Source organism: Myotis yumanensis, unplaced genomic scaffold (genome assembly GCF_028538775.1).
Source record: "Myotis yumanensis isolate MYYU_CA2020_CCGP unplaced genomic scaffold, mMyoYum1.0.hap1 SCAF_7, whole genome shotgun sequence".
Lineage (NCBI taxonomy): Eukaryota > Metazoa > Chordata > Mammalia > Chiroptera > Vespertilionidae > Myotis > Myotis yumanensis.
The window spans coordinates 32,935,137-32,956,245 of NW_027223758.1; the positions used below are offsets into that span (position 1 = coordinate 32,935,137).

At 47.2% G+C, this 21,109-nt stretch overlaps 2 protein-coding genes across 2 annotated transcripts in view; one reads left to right on the forward strand and one right to left on the reverse strand.

Annotated features, from left to right (window-relative positions):
- Nucleotides 1-6,144: 6,144 nt before the first annotated feature.
- On the reverse strand, nt 6,145-9,002 carry ZCCHC3 (zinc finger CCHC-type containing 3). Its single transcript, XM_070421475.1, has one exon. It carries the CDS (start codon nt 8,828-8,830, stop codon nt 7,601-7,603), a length of 1,230 nt encoding a protein of 409 aa, XP_070277576.1. The 5' UTR covers nt 8,831-9,002; the 3' UTR covers nt 6,145-7,600.
- A 174-nt stretch (nt 9,003-9,176) lies between these two features.
- Nucleotides 9,177-21,109, forward strand: part of CUNH20orf96 (chromosome unknown C20orf96 homolog) — a 28,556-nt gene continuing 16,623 nt past the window's right edge. The window contains exons 1-2 of the mRNA XM_070421476.1: nt 9,177-9,656; nt 15,714-15,831. Of these exons, the coding sequence (XP_070277577.1) occupies nt 9,585-9,656; nt 15,714-15,831 (190 nt within the window). The 5' untranslated portion in view covers nt 9,177-9,584. The remainder of the gene's footprint in view (nt 9,657-15,713; nt 15,832-21,109) is intronic.

Consider the following 21,109-nt stretch of genomic DNA (forward strand, 5'->3'; position numbering starts at 1 on the left):
ATCAAACCCGGGACCCTCCAGTCTGCAGGCCGATGATCCATCCACTGAGCCAAACCGGCCAGGGCTAAAAATGTGTTTGTTTTTAAAGGAAAAGTAGACACATCATGATCTGTAACCTCAGCTAAGTAATTTCTAGATCATTCATGCCATAAATATTTATCAGGCTTTCACTATGTGCTAGGCACAGTCCTAAATGCTGGAGCTACAGCCAAGAGCAAAAAAGTCATGATTCTTGCCCTCTCTCTCGAAGCTCAAAATTGAGAGGCAGAGGCAGATATCAATCAAACCATGGCATAAATAAACCCTAACCCTAACAGTAACCTAAACTGTTGGAAGGAGAGGAGAATGTAAGAGGGAGGTTCTGGTCTAGAAGATTAGGGAAGGCTGCATTTAGGAAGTGGCATTAGAATTGAGCATCAGGGAAGGGAAGGGTTAACCACATGTCAGGGAGGGTGAATTCCTGGGATGACTATCAGGAGCCCAGCCAGGGTTAGGGGGTGAGACTGAGGAGGCAGGCCAGATGAGCCCCAGGGAGGACACAGAGTCTTTGAAGGTCTTCAAGCTGGGGAGTTAGTGATCAAATTTCATTTTGAGGACTATTTTTTTGGATTGAAGGAGACCAAGCTTGGAAGCAGGGAGCCCAGAGTTGGTTGCTGTAGTTAGAGTATTAAACTTTCCTATTAACGTTTCTTATTTTTAAACATAGAGGAAATGGATTCCTGTCTTTGCAGAGTCTACAGGAATTTCTTTGAAGTCATGTTGTGCTTTGCATTGATTTTTGTTACTGATTTTTTTTGGCCAGAGACAACATATGAAATAGTTAAAACAAACAAAAAAAAATTAAAAAGCAAAATAAAAACCACAGGGATATACCATAGAAAATAAGTTTTCCTTCCATCCCAAACCCCAAATATGTAGATCTTCTCAGAAGCTACAACAATTACCAATTTCATTAATATCCTTCCAGAGTTATTTGTACATAAATAAGCATATATATATTTATTCCATCATTTAAAAATTGTAATACATGTATAAATAACATTGAACACTTTACATCTTATGATTTTTGTCAGGTATACCTCAATGAAACTGAAAGGTAAACTTAAAATGTAAATAATAATATACCATATCTTGCTTTGTTCACTTTAAAATGTGTCTTAGAGCCCACCTGGCCAGCATGGGTCAGTGGTTGAGCGTCGACCTATGAACCAGGAGGTCATGGTTCAATACCCGGTGAGGGCACATGCCTGGGTTGCAGGCCCGATCCCCAGTAGGGGGCATGCAAGGGGCAATCAATGATTCTCTCTCATCACTGATGTTTCTCTCTCTCTCTCTCTCCCTTTCTCTCTGAAATCAATAAAATAATATTTTTAAAAAGATGTGTCTTGCCCTGGCCGGTTTGGCTCAGTGGATAGAGCGTCGGCCTGTGGACTGAAGGGTCCCAGGTTTGATTCCGGTCAGGGGCATGTACCTTGGTTGCGGGCACGTCCCCAGTGGGGAGTGTGCAGGAGGTGGCTGATCGATGTTTCTCTCTCATTGATGTTTCTAGCTCTCTATCCCTCTCCCTTCCTCTCTGTAAAAAATCAATAAAATATATTAAAAAAAATAAAATGTTACGTGAATTTTAAAATTTGATAGATAGTGCCAAATTGCTTTCCAAAGATGTTATTCCATGTTTTATTTTAAAATGCTGCAAATTTTCCATTCTCTATAATGTATCTGTATTTTTATGAAACCTGTCCTCCCCCAAAATTCTTAGTTACACTGACAAGACAGCAAATAGTGCTGTATGGATGGATCCATTGGCTTTGCACATGCCTGGAACACCACTTTCAACTCGGTATGATCTGACCACCACTCATCTTACGCCACTCCTTATTCCACCATACTGAACTCTTCTGGTTGCCATACCTGCATTTGACATGAAGAGATGTAATCGGCACTCTGGCTGACCATGAGGTCCCAAAGGAGCCCAGGAGCCTCCTGTAAAAGGAGTTGAGTTGACTAAAATTAGGAAGATTAGTTGTTCCTTAGTCTGACTCCTGCTCCCGTCATTCTACTCTAAAAGGCCCTCGCTGCCCTAACCGGTTTGGCTCAGTAGATAGAGCCTTGGCCTTCGGACTAAAGGGTCCCAGGTTTGATTCCGGTCAAGGGCATGTACCTTGGTTGCGGGCACATCCCCAGTAGGGGGTGTGCAAGATGCAGCTGACCAATGTTTCTCTCTCATCGATGTTTCTAACTCTCTATCCCTCTCCCTTCCTCTCTGTAAAAAATCAATAAAATATATTTAAAAAAATAATAAAAAGGCCCTCGCCAATAACCTCTACATCACTCCATCCAATGGGTGCTCTTCAATTCTTTGACATTTCTCAGTCAGTTTTACTTGACCTCTTGTAGCACTCAATACAGTTAATTCCTGCCACTTGTAACTCCTCTCCCTGTTTATAAGTCTGTACACTTTTGTTTTCCTTCTCCCTTCCTGGCTGTCCCTTATGAGTTTGTCACGATGCCCCTTTCCCTCAGGGGAAACTCTCACACAGAGTTGCTTAAGGCACAATCCAAGTTGCTGTAATTTTTCTCCCCTCTGCTTTCTCTCATGGCCCATTAGGAGATTGTAAAATAAATTTAATGGGTCATATAAGTATTTAAAAAACAACGAAGCAAAACAAAAACAAAAACAAAACAATGAAGCAATAGAATAAAAAAAAATATCAGGGTACCCACCCAGACAGGCTCAGGTGGTTAAGCATCGTCCTACCTCTTGCACTGAAAAGTTGCTGGTTTGATTCGCAGTCAGGGTACATGCCTGGGTTGCGGGATTGATCCCTAATGGGGAAGTGTACGTAAGGCAACCAAGATCAATGCTTTTCTCTCACATCAATATTTCTCTCCCCTGCTCCTCCTCCTCTAAGCATGTCCTGGGGTTAGGATTAAAAAAAAAAATCAGGGTGCACTACCCACAGAGTTAGTATTATATATATATCAAGGGTGGGGGAGCTTTTTTTCTGCCAAGGGCCATTTGGATTTATAACATAATTCGCGGGCCATACAAAATTATTAACTTAAAAATTAGCTGGCTATATTTGGTCAAACATTTAATTAACTCACCTTGGCAGGGCCAGACCAAATTATTTCTTGAGCCTTATATGGCCCATGGGCCAGATGTTCCCACCCCTGATATATATTGTTTACATATTTTTTTAATATATAAGCACACACATGCATACATGTCTCCGATGGCTGCAAGGTAAAAAGTACATATTAATGTGGGGGGTAGATAAAGAGTGTGAAAGCTATTGTTACAAGACTCATGTATGTTTATTTCTCAAGCCCAGTACTTTTCTTAGAATTTAAGACGGTGCCTATTGAACCACCTATTCTGCACCTTCTCTGAGACATCCTCTATGGAGACCTTAAAATCAACACAAACTCAAGGCTTTCATCCTAAACTTGGTATTTTCTCCTTTGTTCTACATCTCAGGAAATGGCCCCACTATCTTTCCAATTGCAGAAGCAGGAAACCTGGGGGTCAATTATGGTACTTACCCTTTCCCAGCCCATGTCTACCTTGTTGACTTAAATGTCTAAATATATCTTTACCCTGACTGCTTTTCGCTATCTGCATCATCCAGGTCCAATTTACCCCCATCTCTCACCTGGGTAAACTGTACATCTTATGCTCCTCTCTGACCCGTTCTCTACAATGTCTCCTGAATGGTATTTAAAAAACACAGCCCTGATCATGTCACCTCCTCGCTTAAAAATCCTTCAATGGCTTCTCATCATTCCTAGACTCAAATTTTTAGAGTCTCTCTCTCTCTCTCTCTCTCTCTCTCTCTCCTTTCCCTAACCCCTTCCCGCAGGCAGGCACTTCTTTGCTTCTCTCTTTCTCCTAAGCTCCAAGGGCCCGTCTTTTGCCTCTGTAACTTGTTCCCTGAGTTCACTCATGCAGCTCAGCTGGCTCATTTCTTAAAGAAATAAAAAAAATCTAAACATGGCTGACCAGACCCCGTGTGAGATCGCCAGCCCTATTTCCTACCATCATCTCCCTCCCGCCTCTGTATTATAGCCACACTGGCTGGGCTGGATAAGGTTGGTCGGCAAACAACATCTATTCCCACTCTGTTTATATGCCTTCCTGTGCTACATATTTCCAGACTTCTCTTCAGGTAGGGCTCCAGCAATTAGATATACTTGCATGAGATTTGGAAGGTGGAAGGAAGGCAGAAGTCACAGTTTTGGCTATTTTTGCTTGTAAGCTTGTGGAAACTCCAGCTTATGGTCTCTGGCTTCAAAAACTTGTCATGTCACTGTCCTGGCAGTAGGTTTCTGATCCTAGCATCCTGTCCTTGGGTGGCAGGTTCAGCAGTGTGTTCTCAAACTCAGCCTTTGCAGTGGTGAGCTCCTGGTTCCTTTCTGACGATGAGAGAGGTGGTAGCTCCCCTGGCAGGTCAGTTTCTATGCTGTTCTAGGAGTGCCTAACATAACATGTTGAATGAATGAATGGAATGGAGGTGGCCAGACTACAGGGCATTAAGACAAAATCAAACCTCTTAAATGGCACCGACAAGGGACGTGCCACCTCCTCTTGGCATTTTTCCAACCACATCTTCTCTGACTTTCCAGACTGAACATGCTGTGTGTTCCAGGTCTCTGCACAGGCTGTTTCTGTGCTTGGATATCTCTTCCCTCCTTACTTGGCTCTTATTCATCCTGCAGGTTTTAGAGGAGACATCATCTCTGCTGGGAAACTTGTACTTCACACAATTCTGTACGTTTTGTACTCTTCCCCCCCCCCCCCCAGTATTTAAAAGCACTTATTATTTTTAAAATTGCTTGTTACGTATCTGTATCTCCTTCTGCAAGTGCACTGTCTTGTTCATGGGTATGTGCAGAGCAGCGCCCTGCACGGGGCCTGGCAGCGAGTCCGCCAGCCTCAGTCTAGGGATCTCAGCACACTCCCCTGGAGCCCATGAACAGTGAGGAATTGTAATTTGGGGGCTGCTAGATGGGGAGAGGAAGCTGGGGGAGGTTTGTTCCGCTCCAGCCCTTGGCTCAGTCCCCAGAACGCGAGGCAGGAGGCCCTGGAGCGGATTCTGTGGGGGAAGGGCAGGGAAAGTTTCTTCCTCCGCTCCCCCCAGGAGAGTTGTAGGGAGGGGCGGGGAGAGGGAAGATCCTTCCTAAGAGGCTCCTTGGCACAGTGCCCGCCAGGAAGAAGGGGGAGGGGAGCACGATGAATGCAGGCTTTCTCCTGCCCACTGGCCTCCAAGCGCTGGGAGGGAGGAGAATGCAAGGCAGAGAAGAGAAAGATGAGGGGGAGGGAGAGAACAAGAGGGAGGAATCCAGGAGGGAAGGGTCTGTTTGCTTTGGGAGACAGGAAGGAGAGGGGCTGAGCTGGCTCTGAAAAAAAGGGTTCCCCAGAGCCAACCAGGCCCCACCTACACCAGATCAGCTCTGGAAATATCTGAAAGCATCGACTCAGAGAATCAATGCACTGGGAACTTTCTTAGGAACATAACATCTCAGAGCTGAAAAGTCCTTCAGAGGTTTGGGGCTGGGGTTAGGGGAGGGAATCTCCAGGATTAGATCAGTTTGGAGGTCTGAGTCAGCTCTCTGCACGAGTCCCTGGACTCTCTCTTCCTCCCTTACAGCTAGACGAGATGGCATTTTAAAAAAGCCCATGGATACTTTGCATCCAATTCCTGGCACTCACAACTGTAAGATGACGAAACTGACATCTTCCCTGTCCTTCCCACTAGTTTGTAATTTCTCAAGGACAGAGTCCCTCTCACTCACTTTAGTACCATTCGGAACTGTGATTCTCAAAACTGCCCACTCACCAGAACTGCCTGGGGTGCTTGCTGAAAATGCTTCCCCTCGCTCCAGTGATTCTGATTCTTTGGAGCTGAGTTAGGGACTTCAAACTTGAGTTAAGTGATTAGCACACTGGGTTTAGGGAGCAACTCCAAAGGGCCTGGTTCCACAGGGTAGGTGCTAAGTGCTGGCCTGCAGGGGCTGGAACGGTATTTGCAGGGTAAACAAGTGGTGTGTAGGAGGAAGCACATTGAACTAGGGTCTGTGTACCCATGCATCTAATACTTTGAAAGGAAATAGCGCAGCAGAATTAGCAATACAAAAGATAAATATTTATTCAGAACAAAACTTTTTAACAATGGATTTTACATTCCAAGCCACAAGGAAATAGCAAAACTGAATGCAAAGGGAAGACAAAAACCCAAAGTAGTGTATTGTCTATTCTCCTTTAACTTGATAACAGTTGACCCAATGCTCTCTCGCATGGCCTATTTCACAAGTACATTTTAAAGTTAACAACTCACTTACAATTCTGGGTTAAAACAGCCTTTCTCCTGAGAGTCAGGAGTTTGCAGATGAACTCCATGAGCTGCTTCTCTGGGGTGTCTAACTATTGAGACTAAGGTGCAAATGTAAACCTTTACTAGGTTTCCTTACTCAGGAGCACCCCCATTTCTCATGGTGGCAACGAACGGGGAAGGGAAAGGCCCCCAAAGGACCAGGCACACTGTAATCCAGGTGTGATACCCCAGGGAACAAGTGCACCCTGGATTATGCTCTTTTGTCCCTTCTCTGTTTCCCAAGTATTCAGAAGCCCCTGCGAAATTTTCTTTTTTTGCTCTCTGGCCCAGATGGCACATTATTCTGGAGAGATCAGGCTTTCCGGGCCCTCAAGTGTTGAGGAAAATGTTGTGAAGTGTGAGAGGTAGTGGAATGAGCACTGGCCTTGGGGTCAGGGAACTCTAGGCTGGCTCGGGCACCAGACAGCTATGTGATTATGACCCAGTCATTTAACCTCTCTGGGCCTGTTTCACTGTTGGAAAACCAGGGGATTGGTGTAAACCAACTTCTAGGTTCTTTCCAACAGGACAATTCTAGATTCCATAATTGTGTGGCTCTTCTAAGCCACTGAAAGAGCTGTCACAAAGTCCATGTATTTTAATGCCATAAGAGAGGCCCTTGGCCACCATGCAGAGCTTATTGACTCAGATTACATACACTTCTAACAACACTGGTTTCACAAATTCTCAGACCACACAGATTAGAAGCAGCAAGTGATAAGGGGGAGGGAAAAAGGGCTGCACAAGCTGGACATCCTGACAGAAGTCACAGTCAACAACGTTTTCAAGTCAACAAACACTGATGGAGCGCAGTGTCTACCACGTGCTGGGCCCTGTACTTAAGTGCTAGGACATCAAGATGAGCAGGGCAGCCCAAAGGGTGAAAATTCGGGGAGAAGACAAGACATGGGGAGTAACAAGTACAAACCACCCCCCGTCCCCCAATTACAAAAAACGAAAACAAAATTCAACAGAGGGACTGGCGACATAACTGCACACCAACAGTTGTCGGTAGTCACGACTGGTGAGAGTCACCAATTCAGAAAAGGCTGAAATGGAGTACACTCGGTTTAAGAAGGCAGAGAGAGAGACATCTCTTGTTTAAAAAGATCTCTTTCAAACACGATAGAAAATGGTTTCAAAAAAGGTTTTGGCACTTAAGAGGGGTAAACTGGCTCTGTCTTCACCCTGGCTGGCTGGCAGGCGGCAGGCAGGCAGGCGGGTGCTCAGTGCCCGGCCACCCCAGGCAGCGGAGGTGCCACGGAATTGTGAACCGCTTTGGGACACTGGGCGAAGGCGTGCCCCCGCTTGCCACAGAGGTTGCACACGATGCCCTTTCGGCAGTAAGGGCTCAGGTGCCCCTCCTCCCCGCACCTGAAGCACCTGTCCTGCGTGCAGCTGCCGCTCAGGTGGGTCCGGGAACCACATTTAAAGCACGTCTTGGGCTGCCCCTTGTACCAGCTGTAGCCCCGCTCGGCCCCCAGAAAGAAGGCCCCCGGCAGGTGCCGGACGCCGCCCTCGCCCTGGCGCAGCTCGATCTCACACTTGTACTCCCCGGTCCAGATCCCGAACCTGTCGGTCACCTTCACGGGCACGGCCAGCACATCGCAGTGGCGCTTGAGCCAGGTCACGATGTCCTCCACGTCCACCGTCTCGTTGCGGAAGAGGATGAAGAGCGTCTTCAGGCTGGACCGGCTGCGCCCCAGCACCACGAAGTTGTCCCAGCAGTCCTCCCGCTCGCGCTTCTCCTCGTAGACGCGCAGGAACAGGGCCAGCTTCTCGGCCGAGCGGAAGCTCACGTCGAACTCGCGGCTGCCGGGGATCTGGATGACGGCGTAGATGTCGCCGGGCTCCATGCCGATGGAGCGCAGGATGAGCGCGCCCACCACGAAGTCCCGGGTGGGGCAGGCGCTCTCGTCGCCCTGGAAACAGATGCGCACGAGAAAGCGGCCCTTGCCCGGGCCGGCCGCGGAGCCCGCCGCCGCCGCGCCCGCCCCCGGCCCCTGCTCCTCCGCGGGGGACTCCTCGGCCGGGTCGTCGGCCGCGCCGAGCCGGGACGGGGTCGCCATGGCCGCCCCCTCGGCCTTCTTCCTCCGGCCCGCCTCCGCGGCGCCTTTCTTGGGGCGGGGGTCCGCCGCCTCGCCGGCCGGCTCTCTCCGGCGGCCCTTCGGGTCCCCGCGGCTGGCCGGGGGGAAGTCGCCGAGGTCCGCCGCCGCCAGGCCCGCCGGGGCGCCCAGCGCGCCACCCGCGCCGCCGCCGCTCTCGTCCTCGCGCCGCGGCGGCCGCGACTCGCGGAACTCGCCCTTCTTCCCGGCCAGGTTCTTCACCACCTGGGCCCAGCCCAGCTTCTCGCGGCCGCCCTCCTTCTCCTCGGCGCGGGCCGCGGGGCGCGCGGGGGCCAGGAGCTGCGGGCGCCCCCGCTGCCGCTCCTCCTCGGGGCCGCCGCCGGTGGCCATGTTACCTCCTTCCCAGCATCCTCCACTCGCTCCCGCGGCCGGAGGGCGCCCATCGCGCGCCGTGCGGTGGGTTTTGGAGGCTTTTTTTTTTTTTTTTTTGAAATTTGATGCCGCCTCTCGCCGCCCCGCCAAAAATATTTACATGCGGCGCCCGGCCGGCCGGGGCCCTGGTAACGGCCGCGCGCGCTTCCGCCGGGCGCGCCCGCCCCGCCCCGCCCCGCCCCGGGGCACCGCGCGGCCAGGAGCTTGGAGCGCGGCCCTGGCTCCGAGGGCTTGGCAGCCGCCGCCTCGCTCTCGAGGATTTGGGGTTTCGCAAGCGGCCCGCGGTGGTGTCACTCCGGCCGCGCTCCCCGAAGGCGGGGCAGGCGGGGGATCCTTTTCCATCCGACGGAGCGAAACTCAGCCTCCCGCCCCCCGCAGCGGAGCGGACCGCCACGCGATGGTTTTCCGCGCTGGGTCGGGAACATTTCAAACACAGAAAGTTGCTTCTTAACTGCGAACGTTTTGCCTTTGGACTGTTTTAACTGTCTGGCATTAAATTTTACTGCACTGCACCCCTCGCACACGACCCCCTCTTTCCACCCGTCCTTATTTTTTCATAGTAATATTTTTCAAGTAAGTTATACGGCATCACTTTAAAAAAAGATCTCGGGCCCATGCATGATAAGGATGATACACTGAGCGCCGGAGCGCAGCGCCCAGGCCCGTTCTAAGCGCAGCGCAAGCCGTGCCACGTGGAATCGTCCAAAACAAAATGCTGCCTTTACCCTTGTCCGGGACGGAGCGGCGTGGACATGGGGATACATTATGCGGCCCCGCGGCAGAGGTAATGGGGGCTCCTAATTATAAACAGGTGGCTCATATTTACTTATTAAACCGCCTTGTGTCTGACGTTGTGGATCAAAGACTATTTGCATCCGACTCCAGGAAACAATCTTAACACAGATTCGGGGCTGAAGTTAGCACTGGGCAGGATCTTCCCCTCTCGTCCATCTCAACCGGTGTTTTGGAAACGTTGATAACCTTTGGGGGATGGAGGGGACGGGTTTAGCATGATCTTTTTGTCAGGTTTGTCTTTCTTCTGTGTATCTGTACATTTCAGGGTGCGTCCGTGACCTTTCCCACTTCAGTGAAAGGAAAGGCGGATGTGGAGTCGGGGAGACCCGCGTTGCAATCTGAGTGCTTCACATCTCAGCTTTGTCCCCGGGGCCAGTGACTTCAGTTTTCATAGCTCCAATTTGCTCCTCCTCAACAAAGGGATATTATATCTGCTGTCAGAGGAGGCATGTGGGAGTGCGAGGAGATAGCGTGTGTTAAAGACCTTGATCCACGGTGGGCTTTTTTAAAAAAAGTTTTTTAAAATATATTTTTAGCCCTAGCCGGTTTGGCTTGGTGGCTAGAGCTTTGGCCTGCGGACTGAAGGGTCCCAGGTTCGAATCTGGACAAGGGCACATGCTGGGTTGCAGGCTCGATCCCCAGTCGAGGGTGTGCAGGAGGCAGCCAGTCAATGATTCTTTCTCATCATTGATGTTTCTATCTCTCTCTCCCTCTTCCTTCCTCTCTGAAATAAAAAATATATTTAAAAATTTTTAGAAAAAATATTTTTATTAATTTCAGAGGAAGGGCGAGGGAAAGAGAGATAGAAGCATCAATGATAAGAATCATTCATCATTCCACAGTGGGTTTTCCAGGATTGGTTAATTGAATTCCTCAACGATGCTCTCAAGGAACAGGTCCCCTACACTTTCCCCTCTTCCATTCCACCATTTGGTTAACTCCCCTCACAGTTCCACAATTCTGGTAATGCCACACAGATATGACAGTATCTAGTAGCAGACGAGGAAATGTTTTTCTTCAATGTCTCTCTTAAAAAACATATAGATAGCCCTAACCGGTTTGGCTCAGTGGATGGAGCGTCGGCCTGCGGACTGAAAGGTCCCAGGTTCGATTCCGGCTAAGGGCATGTACCTTGGTTGCGGGCACATCCCCAGTAGGGGGTATGCAGGAGGCAGCTGATCGATGTTTCTCTCTCATCGATGTTTCCAACTCTCTATCCCTCTCCCTTCCTCTCTGTGAAAAATCAATAAAATATATTTTAAAAAATAAAATAAAAAATATATAGATATATATAATTTATTTCAGAGAGGAAGGGAGAGGGAGAGAGACAGAAACATCAATGATGAGAGAGAATCACCTACACCCCCCCCCCCCCCCCCCCCCCCCCCCCCCCCCGCCAATCAGGATCAACTGCAACCCAGGCCGGACCAAACACGTAGGTGGAAGCTCAACCACCGAGCCACTGGCCTGGCTGTAATGTCTATTTTTTTAAAGTGTGATGAAAATCTTTCCCAAAGTCTCTAAGTAGACTTTTCACCCTATTCTTTGGCCCTGCTTTTATCAGATGCCTATGACTAAACCTAAAACTGGCGAGAGAAATGGACCCACCAAAGCTAGCTCAGACCAATCATGACTTTGGAGAGGGCACTGGGACTAGGGCTGGGGCCTGCCGCCTCTAAAGACAGTGCCTGTCGGAGTAAGATCAAGTAAGATCCCTCCCTTCCACTGTCTCTAAAAATCAATGGAAAAATATCCTCAGGTGAAGATTAACAAACAAGCAAGGAAGACACACTCACAACCCTGGCTTATTGGGACGATGTTCTAACCAACGGAGCTACCTGAGACGGACCGGGAGAAATGGCTGTTGGGTAGGCAAACACCCAGGTCTGCCATATGTTGCCGCCTCCTACTTTTTAACTGTTTTGTGGCACAGAGCTTCTCAGCTGCAATTGAGGTACAGTGGGCTTTGTAAATGGGGGTGCCTGACAGGGATTCCTTCAGCCCTAGGGGCAGCCAAGAGGTGCCGGGATGGCCAGAGTACCCAGCTGATTGCCTTTACCATAGCATTCTCTTCTGTTAACCATAGTGTGCAGTGCAATTTAAAACATTTTCCTACGATTTAAAAAATATATATGTATTTTTATTGATTTCAGAGAGGAAAGGAGAGGGAGAGGGAGATAGAAACATCAATGATGAGAGAGAATCATTGGTCGGCTGCCTCCTGCACGCCCCCCACTGGGGATGAGCCTGCAACCCCGGGCATGTGTCCTTGACCGGAATTGAACCTGGGGCCTTTCAATCCGGCCGATGCTCTATCCTCTGAGCCAAACTGGCTAGGGGTTCCTATGATTTTTAAGAGGAGGAGAAAGTGGGGAGCTCTGGCCTAGTATTCTTTAGTAACATTCCCCTATTCAACTTTAGGTGATTTCAAATTATTTGCTCCCTTCAAATTATTTTTTAAACTGGAATGCACTTTTATTTATTTTAAAAATATTTTATGGATTGATTTGAGAGAGTAAGAGAGAGAGATTGATTTGTTGTTCCACTCATCCATGCATTCATTGGTTGATTCTTATATGTGCCCTAACCAGGGATCAAACTCACAACCTTGGCCCTAGACCCGTGGTCGGCAAACTGCAGCTCGTGAGCCACATGTGGCTCTTTGGCCCCTTGAGTGTGGCTCTTCCTAAGCCTTAGGAGTACCCTAATTAAGTTAATAACAATGTACCTACCTATATAGTTTAAGTTTAAAAATTTTGGCTCTCAAAAGAAATTTCAATGGTTGTACTGTTGATATTTGGCTCTGTTGACTAATGAGTTTGCCGACCACTGCCCTAGCCGGTTTGCCTCAGTGGATAGAGCATCGGCCCATGGACCGAAGACTGAAGGGTCCTGGGTTCAATCCCTGTCAAGGGCACATACCTGGGTTGTGGGCTCTATCCCTGGCCCTGGTCAGGGTGCCAGGGTGCGTGCGAGAGGCCCCCAGTTGATGTGTTTCTCTCACATGGATGTTTCTCTCTCTGTTTCTCCCCCTCCCTTCCACTGTCTCTAAAAAATCAATGGAAAAATATCCTCAGGTGACGATTAACAAACAAACAGGGAGGACACACTCACAACCCTGGCTTATTGGGACGATGTTCTAACCAACCGAGCTACCTGGCCAGGACCGGAATGCATTTTTTGTTTATGCTGTATATGGCAAATCTGGAGTGTGGAGAGAGAACTGGAGTGGGGCTAGAGTGGGAGCTGATACTGGAGTCCAGGCATGAGAGGAAAGCAGGGTATGTGTGTGGGTGACAGAAGTAAGTGGCCTGATTCCAGATATATTTTAAAGGTACTGCTGGCAGACTTGGATGTGGGATGAAAGATGAGTCAAGGGTGACTTCAGGAAGAGCTGTCATTTTGAGAAGGGTGAAAATGTTTCTGGGGAAAGAATGCATGCTAGTTGCCTATTAGGTGTCTGAGATATTGAGTAGACAATTGGCTGTATGTGACAGGAATTCAGGGAAGAGGCTGAAGAGGTGAGGCTGGGAAGCATCTGGGTAGATATGGCATCTGCAGTCACAAGACTGGGAGGGCACACATGGAGTGAAAGCAGATATTACTGGGGCAATCCAGTAATAAAGGGGGAAGGGGAGGGGCCAGCAAAAGAGAAGAAAAGGAGGTAGGAAGGAACCCCTGAGCGTGGTTTCCTGGATGCCAAGTTTAGAAAGTGTGTCAAGGAAGGAGTGACCCATTGTGCCAAGTGCTGCACATAGGCCAGGTAAGAGGAGGTTTAGCCAAGTGGAGGTCACTTGTGGTATTGATTGACAAGGGGCGTTTCCCTCCAGAGGGGGAAAGTGAAAGCCTGGCCGAAGAGGAAGAAAGGAATGGCAAACAGAGTAGGCAGACCTCTGTAGGAGTTTTGCTGTGAGGTGATGCAGAAATGGGAGGGGAGCTGGATGGAAGTGGTCACTTTAAAAAAATATTTTTTAAAAATATATTTTTATTGATTTCAGAGAGGAAGGGAGAGGGAGAGATGGAAACATCAATGATGTAAGAGTATCATTGATCGGCTGCCTCCTGCATGTCCCACACTGAGGACTGAGCCCGAAACCAGGGCATATGCCCTGACTGGGAATTGAACCATGACCTCCTGCCATAAGTTGACACTCAACCACTGGGCCATGGTGGCGGGGCATATTCACTTTTTTTTTCAATAGAAGAAATTAATATATGTTGGTGTGACAATGAGAATAATAAAGAAAAAAGAGTGATGGGAGAAAACGGGGTGAATTGCTGGGGAAATAGAAAGTAAGAGAGTAGGATTCAGTGCATAATTGTAGGAGTTGGTCTCAGGAGGCAATTTATACACCGTCACAGGAGAGAGGCAAGTAGGTGGGTAAATAAGGTGATGTGAGCTTTTGAGTTTACTGATCCCAAGATTTTCTTAGTGAAATAGGAAGCAAATTCAAGAGTAAGATTTGTTCCTTCCTCCCTTTCTTCCTTCCCTTCCCTTCCTTTCCATTCCCTTAAAAAAAAAAAAAGTAAGGATGGGGAAGGAAGTCATAGAGGTTTGATGAGAGTAAAAATATGACATAATTCTTCAGGCTGTTGGGCGAAGCCAGCTGAGGGATATTTGAAACCAAGTTGAAAAGAATGTGTCCAGAGCTACATTTTGCCCTGTGAGATTGGTCCCTCTAGGCACCCCGTAGTCTGCGTCCGTTTCCTTGGAGACGTAGACCCAGCTGAAGCGTCTGGTCTCCAAGGGAAGTCTGAGTGGCCTGAGTTACCACGCGATCCGCGCTGAGACTAGGAAGTTGGAGAAGACGAATAAGTAGGCACCCCAAGAGATCGGTGCCCCACGGACTCCCCCGACTCTTCTTCCATTTTCCCCAATGGCGCATGCCTTTCCAAAGTAGGTGAAAGAGTACCGCGAGGTGGTGAAGCGCGCATGCATCGGCCTCCCGCCCACGCGGGGGGGGGGGGGGGGGGGAGGGGGTTCTTCGCGGTCTTTTGCCCCCCCCCCCCCTTCGCCCACAGCTCCCGAGCCCCGCCTCTCCCTGGCGCTCTCTGGGTTCTGGCTTGGCTGCGTCCCTAGGAAACTGCGGTTTTGGATTGGAGACCCCACGCCTGTTTCATGTTTGCTGCTTGCACCCCTATGGGCTGGCAATGATGGAAGGTCTTTCCCGCCCTAACTCTTTTCAGACCTACCGACTCTAGGAGTCGCCCTACAGTCCCCAAGTCCCAGACTCCGGTGAGTGCGGGAGGGGCTGGGGGAGGAGGGGAGAGGTTCGCTGATCCTGAGCCCGCAGTCCTCTGCTCTCCCTTCCCGCGGAAGCCACAGTCTTAGGTGGTAGAGTCCTGAGATCTGAATTCCAGGCCCTGCCGTGTCACACATTTGCTCTGGGACTGAGGCATGCCTTTGAACCTCAGTTTTCTTACCTCCTTATCAGAATGTAAGGGTGTAGGTATATTGTGCTGCTCTCTTATTTACCTATGGTTCTATTCTGGTTCCCTTTGGGTCTTTTTCATGCCTTCTGTTTCTCACAGTTCTCAGCACCTCCCAGCCTGGATGTGCTTAGGAAATTCAGGCTGGCTGGTAAGAGTGATAGCTGACATTATGGAGCACTTACCACATGCTTTACAAATCTCTCTCAGAATTCTCACACCAACCTATGGAGGTAGGTTTATAATGAGATCCAGTTTGCAGATGAGAAAATTGAGGCTCAGAGAGGTAAAGTCACTTGCTCAAGGTCACTGATATCTATAAGGGGGGAAGGTGGAATTTTTTAAAAAAAAATATTTTTATTGATTTCAGAGAGGAAGGGAGAGGGAGAGAGAGAGAAACATCAATGATGAGAGAGAATTACTGATCAGTCACCTCCCGCATGCTCCCTACTGGGGATCGAGCCCACAATCCGGGGCATGTACCCTTGACCAGAATCGAACCTATTAACCCTTAAGTCTGCAGGCTGACTCTGTATCCACTGAGCCAAACCGGTTAGGGCTGAAGCTGGAATTTGAACCCACAAGGCTGTGTGACTGATTTTGTTTTGTCTGGTAGGATTATGTTTCAGGGCAGCGGTCCAAACATAAAACCAAGCCCTCCACTGCGCTTCCAGTCCTGCAAACCAGTGGCCATAAGAAAACCAAAATGAAGCCTTGGATTAGTGACCAGCCAGGTGAGCAGAGGCACTTTGGGCTGGTATGGGAGTTGGGGATCAGGTAGAGTGAATGCCCTTGGCCCTTGGTGACTCCATTTATTTTAGGGGAGGCTCACTGCTTTAATCAACAATCCCCAGATATCAAGTATTAATTCAGAAGCGTATATCTCATATATGTCAAAGGACATTTGTGCATCTGGGCAGGAGGAGGTGATCTTTTCTGCATGATTATTTAGGGACCTGGGCTCCTTTGCCTTGTGGCTATGACATTTTGTAAGGCCTTGACATTCTAAGCAAGGATATGGGTGATTTTGTGGGCAGTTGTTTTTTTTCCCCAGGGCCCAGATTTGAAGTGACACAATATCACTTCCAGTCAGTAGCCATAACTCAGTCATCTGACCACTCCTAACTACAAAGGAAGATGGGAAATGTAGCCCAGCTGTGTGTCCAGGAGGAAAAGAAAATAGGGTTTGGTGAATTCAGGATCATCTCTGCTACATCATTGTCATGCCTTTCCAGGGGAGTTCTGAGGCCTTGCCAGGCAGACACGGCTTCAGATCTTGGCTCTGCCTTTTACTCTCTTGGTAAAATCATTTATTCCTCTGTGCTTACCTGATAGGATTGTTGTGAGAATTAAATGAGATGATCTCTTTAAAGCATTGTTGCTCAACCTTGCCAGATTCAACACTCCTTTTAATAACAAATATTTTGTAATATTCCTATAGTCTCCTGAAATAAACTTCATAGATAATATAACCTACCTACAGATATAACAAAGAAATAATACCCTAACTGTAAAGAAAAAGTAAAAGTTTTTTTATAGTTTAATAACATATTTCAATAGGTAAATGCTCAGGTTGGACTCCACTAGAAGATATGATAAAGTCATCAGAAGCTTACTCATAGATGTAAAGCAAGCATGTCAAACTCAAAGGCTAACACGGGCCAAATAAACAAGGTTTAAGTTTATGTGGGCTGCAAAAAAACAGAAGCTTCAATTTTCATAGAAACGTAAGATTATTTCGATAGAGACATGCTGAATACAAAGGGCTGAAATAAATGAGTCATTGTTAACATAAAATAATAGAACATTTTAATAAAAATTAATATTTTTCCTTGAACATTAACCTACCAGACACTGAATAACTGCACAAATTAATAAGCGTAACGCAAATAAACCTATTTTTTCTTGATCTCTGAAAGCGAAATATTTCCTGTTGCACACACCAAACAAGTCAGTTCAAGGCTAATGACGTGGCAATCGGCTGCTAAAATATCCGCTGCTAGTATCAGTGGAGAGAAATGGTGCGCCTGCACGTAAGGCGTGTAAGAGAAATGAATGCTACACGATTATAGTAATCAGTCATTAGCGAACGTTGTAGTTCATTATTAATAATTATGTATAACAGGGTATTATAGAAATTAAGTTACGAAACTTTTACTAAAACGTTTCTTACATACCGTTATATTGTCTGGGCTGCAAAAATATTCATTGTGGGCTGCATGTGGCCTGTGGGCCGCGAGTTTGACATGCTTGTTGTAGAGAGTCCTGGTGGATGTAACAGTTGCAAAGGCAGATTGACATGTGGTAGGATCCTGGGACTCTAATACCAGGGGGATTTTTCATTGCTGCCATGATTTACAAAGTGGTACCCATCTTTTGGTAAATTCCAAACAAAACAAAGTATGATCTTTCTCTTGATTATAGCTGCTTCCTTGGAAAATTCAGCATTAGAGTAAACCTCTGCAAAATATCCTTTCTCTCTCTCTCTCTCTCTCTCTCTCTCTCTCTCTCTCTCTTTGTCAGTCCTCACCCAAGGATATTTTTCATTGATTTTTAGAGAAAGTGGAAGGGAGGGGGAGAGACAGAGAAACATCAATGTGAAAGAGACACACTGATTGGTTGCCTCCGGCATGTGCCCAGATCGGGGTTGGGGATCGAGCCTGCAACTGAGTTGCGTGCCCTTGACTGGAATTGAACCAGGGACCCTTCAGTCTGCAGGCCACTACTCTATCCACTGAGCCAAACCGGCCTGGGTGCAAAATATTCTTTGTGTTTATATGTGGCCCACAGTCAGGTTCTGAGATCAGACCATTATAAATAGCGTTTTCACCTACATCAGTATCTGAGAGGACTTTGGAAAGTCAGGTAGAACCTAGGAGAATTCTGTGTTCTCTGGGGCTGTCCTGTTCTGGGGGATGTCTAGCATCCCTGGCTCCCACCCACAGATGCCAGTTGGGCCCCCCAGTATTTGTGAAAACTCTGTCAAGGTACCTAAAACACCCCTTTTGAGAGTCATGGATGTAAAGTGATGATCTTAAGGCCTGGTGGTGGTGATAGGATTTTTGTCTAGAGCCCTAGACTCTATTCAGACAGCATCTATAATGAAACTCTTGCCCTTTTCTTTCACTGAGAAGCCAGAGAGATACATAACAGACACAACCACAACAAGAACAAGAGTAGTTAACATATGCCAGGCACTTATTACATACAGGCCAGATACTGTTCTCAGCACTTTACAAGTATCACTTCATTTAATCTTCCAAACAAGCCTGTGCGGAGGGTGCTGTTATTACCATCTCCTCTACAGGGGAGGCACACACAGGTGTCACTCCCGAGGTCACTCAGTTAGGAGGAGCATAGCCAGGCTGTGACATTTGACAATTTGACTTTAGGACCCACAGTCTTTTTTTCTTTTCTTTTTTTTTTTTTTTTGATCCTCACCCAAGGATATTTTTCCATTGATTTGTAGGGAGAGTGGACAGGAGAGGGAAAGACAGAGAGAAACGTCGATGTGAGAGAGACACATTGATTGGTTGCCTCCTGCATGTGCCCCGACCAGGGCTGGGGTTGGGGAGGAACCTGAAACCAAGGAACTTGCCCTTGACCAGAATCGAACCCGGGACCCTTCGATCTGCAATCCGATGCTCTAACCACTGAGCAAAACTGGCCAGGGCAAGACCCACAGTCTTTTTTTTTTTTTTAAATATTTTTTATTGATTTTTTACAGAGAGGAAGGGAGAGGGATAGAGAGTTAGAAACATCGATGAGAGAGAAACATCGACCAGCTGCTTCCTGCACACTCCCTACTGGGGATGTGCCCGCAATCCAGGTACATGCTCTTGACTGGAATCGAACCCGGGACCCTTCGGTCCGCAGGCCAATGCTCTATCCACTGCGCCAAACCGGTTAGGGCAGGACCCACAGTCTTAAACATACATATGTAGCTGGAAAGAGTGTGAGCACTGGAGAAATATAGACCTGAGTTGGTGTTCCAGTTTCCCTTCTTGCTGGCAGTTCCATCTAAGTAACCTGTCACAACCTCAGTTTTCTTTTCTGTGGAAATGGGCACAGAGATTCCTGTCCTATGCAACTGTATAAATAATGCTAAAAATAGCTACCATTTGCTGAGGATTTATTTTGTGTCAGGCTCTGTAGTAGAGGCCTCATTCATTCATTCATTCATTCATATATTCATTCAGCAGCAGCTTTTCAGAGCCCCCATGTGCCTGGCATTGTTCTGAGTGTTGTTGACTCATAGTGAAGGAGACAGATTGGGTTTCTAGTCACAAAGAACTCATGGTTCCAGTCTCAAACGTGTAACTCCACAACACTTTACACTTGAGATAGAAGGAGATCATCATCTAGATCACTCCTTACAATGACAGGAGATGATGTTATCACCATTTTACAGATGAGGAAACTGAAGCTTAGGTTGGTAACACGTTCTGAGCAAAGTCCTGTCCTTGAGGACAGTTTTGTGTAGTCAAGAGAAATCGATCATCTCTACCAAGATGGAGTAGCCCTGTTCCTTTCTATTCCTCCCTTTTACAACTCAAACATGTTGGGTATAACACACAAACAGAAAGACTCTGAAAACTGGAAAGAAGAAGGTGGGCTGTTAGGGTGGTGAGTGAACACAATCATCTGGCGTAACAATGAATATGTGGAAACCAAATTTAAAACAATACATTTAGCTGAAACCGGTTTGGCTCAGTGGATAGAGCGTCGGCCTGCGGACTGAAAGGTCCCAGGTTCGATTCCGGTCAAGGGCATGTACCTGGGTTGCGGGCACATCCCCAGTAGGAGATGTGCAGGAGGCAGCTGATTGATGTTTCTCTCGCATCGATGTTTCTAGCTCTCTATCTCTCTCCCTTCCTCTCTGTAAAAAATCAATAAAATATATTAAAAACAAAACAAAACAAAAAAAACAATACATTTACAATCACTTTAAAGAAAATGATTGGCCTGGCTGGCATAGGCATAGCTCAGTGGTTGAGCATTGACCTGTGAGCCAGGAGGTCACATTTTGATTCCCGGTCAGGCCATATGTCCGGGGTCGCGAGCTCAATTCTTAGTGTGGGGAATGCAGAAGGCAGCTGAACAATGATCCTCTCTCATCATTGATGTTTCTATCTCTCCCTGTCTAAAATAAAAAAAAAAAAGAAAAAGAAAATGATATTTAGGTATAAAATTAACAAAACATAGAGGATCTGTATGCTGAAAATTACATAAATGCTGGTGAAAGATATCAAAGACCTAAGTGAATATAGAGACATACCATGTTCATGGATTGGAAGACTCAACATAGCAAAGATATAAATTTTCCCCAAATTGATGTATATGTTTAATACAGTTCCTATCAAAATTCCAGCAATGTTTTGTTAGACAAAGACAGGTTTATTTTAAAATTTATATAGGAAAGCAAGACCCTACAATAGATAAGACAATTTTGAAAAAAGAAGAATAGCATGGGAAGAATCAGTTTACATGATTTTAAGGCCAACTATATGGCTATAATAATAAAGACAGCATATTATTGGCAGAGAGACACGTAGGTCAATGGAACAGAATAGAGAAACCAGAAATAGAGGCATACAAATATGCCCAACTGATTTTAAAATATATATATATATATATATATATATATATTTTATTTTTTACAGAGAGGAAGGGAGAGGGATAGAGAGTTAGAAACATCGATGAGAGAGAAGCATCGATCAGCTGCTTCCTGCACACCCCCTACTGGGGGTGTGCCTGCAACCAAGGTACATGCCCTTGACTGGAATCGAACCCGGGACTCTTCAGTCCCCAGGCCGATGCTCTATCCAGTGAGCCAAACCGACTAGGGCCCAACTGATTTTTTTGTTTGTTTTGTTAATCCTCACCCGAGGATATTTTTTCCATTGATTTTTAGAGGGAGTGGAAGGGAGGGAGCAAGTGGGAGAGATAGAGAGAGAGGGAGAGAGAGAAAGGGAGAGAGAAAAACATTGATGTGAGAGCGACACATCAATT

Bases quoted from the DNA above. Each gene is read 5' to 3' on its own strand.
- ZCCHC3 (XM_070421475.1), bottom strand. From the start codon at position 8,830: ATGGCCACCGGCGGCGGCCCCGAGGAGGAGCGGCAGCGGGGGCGCCCG.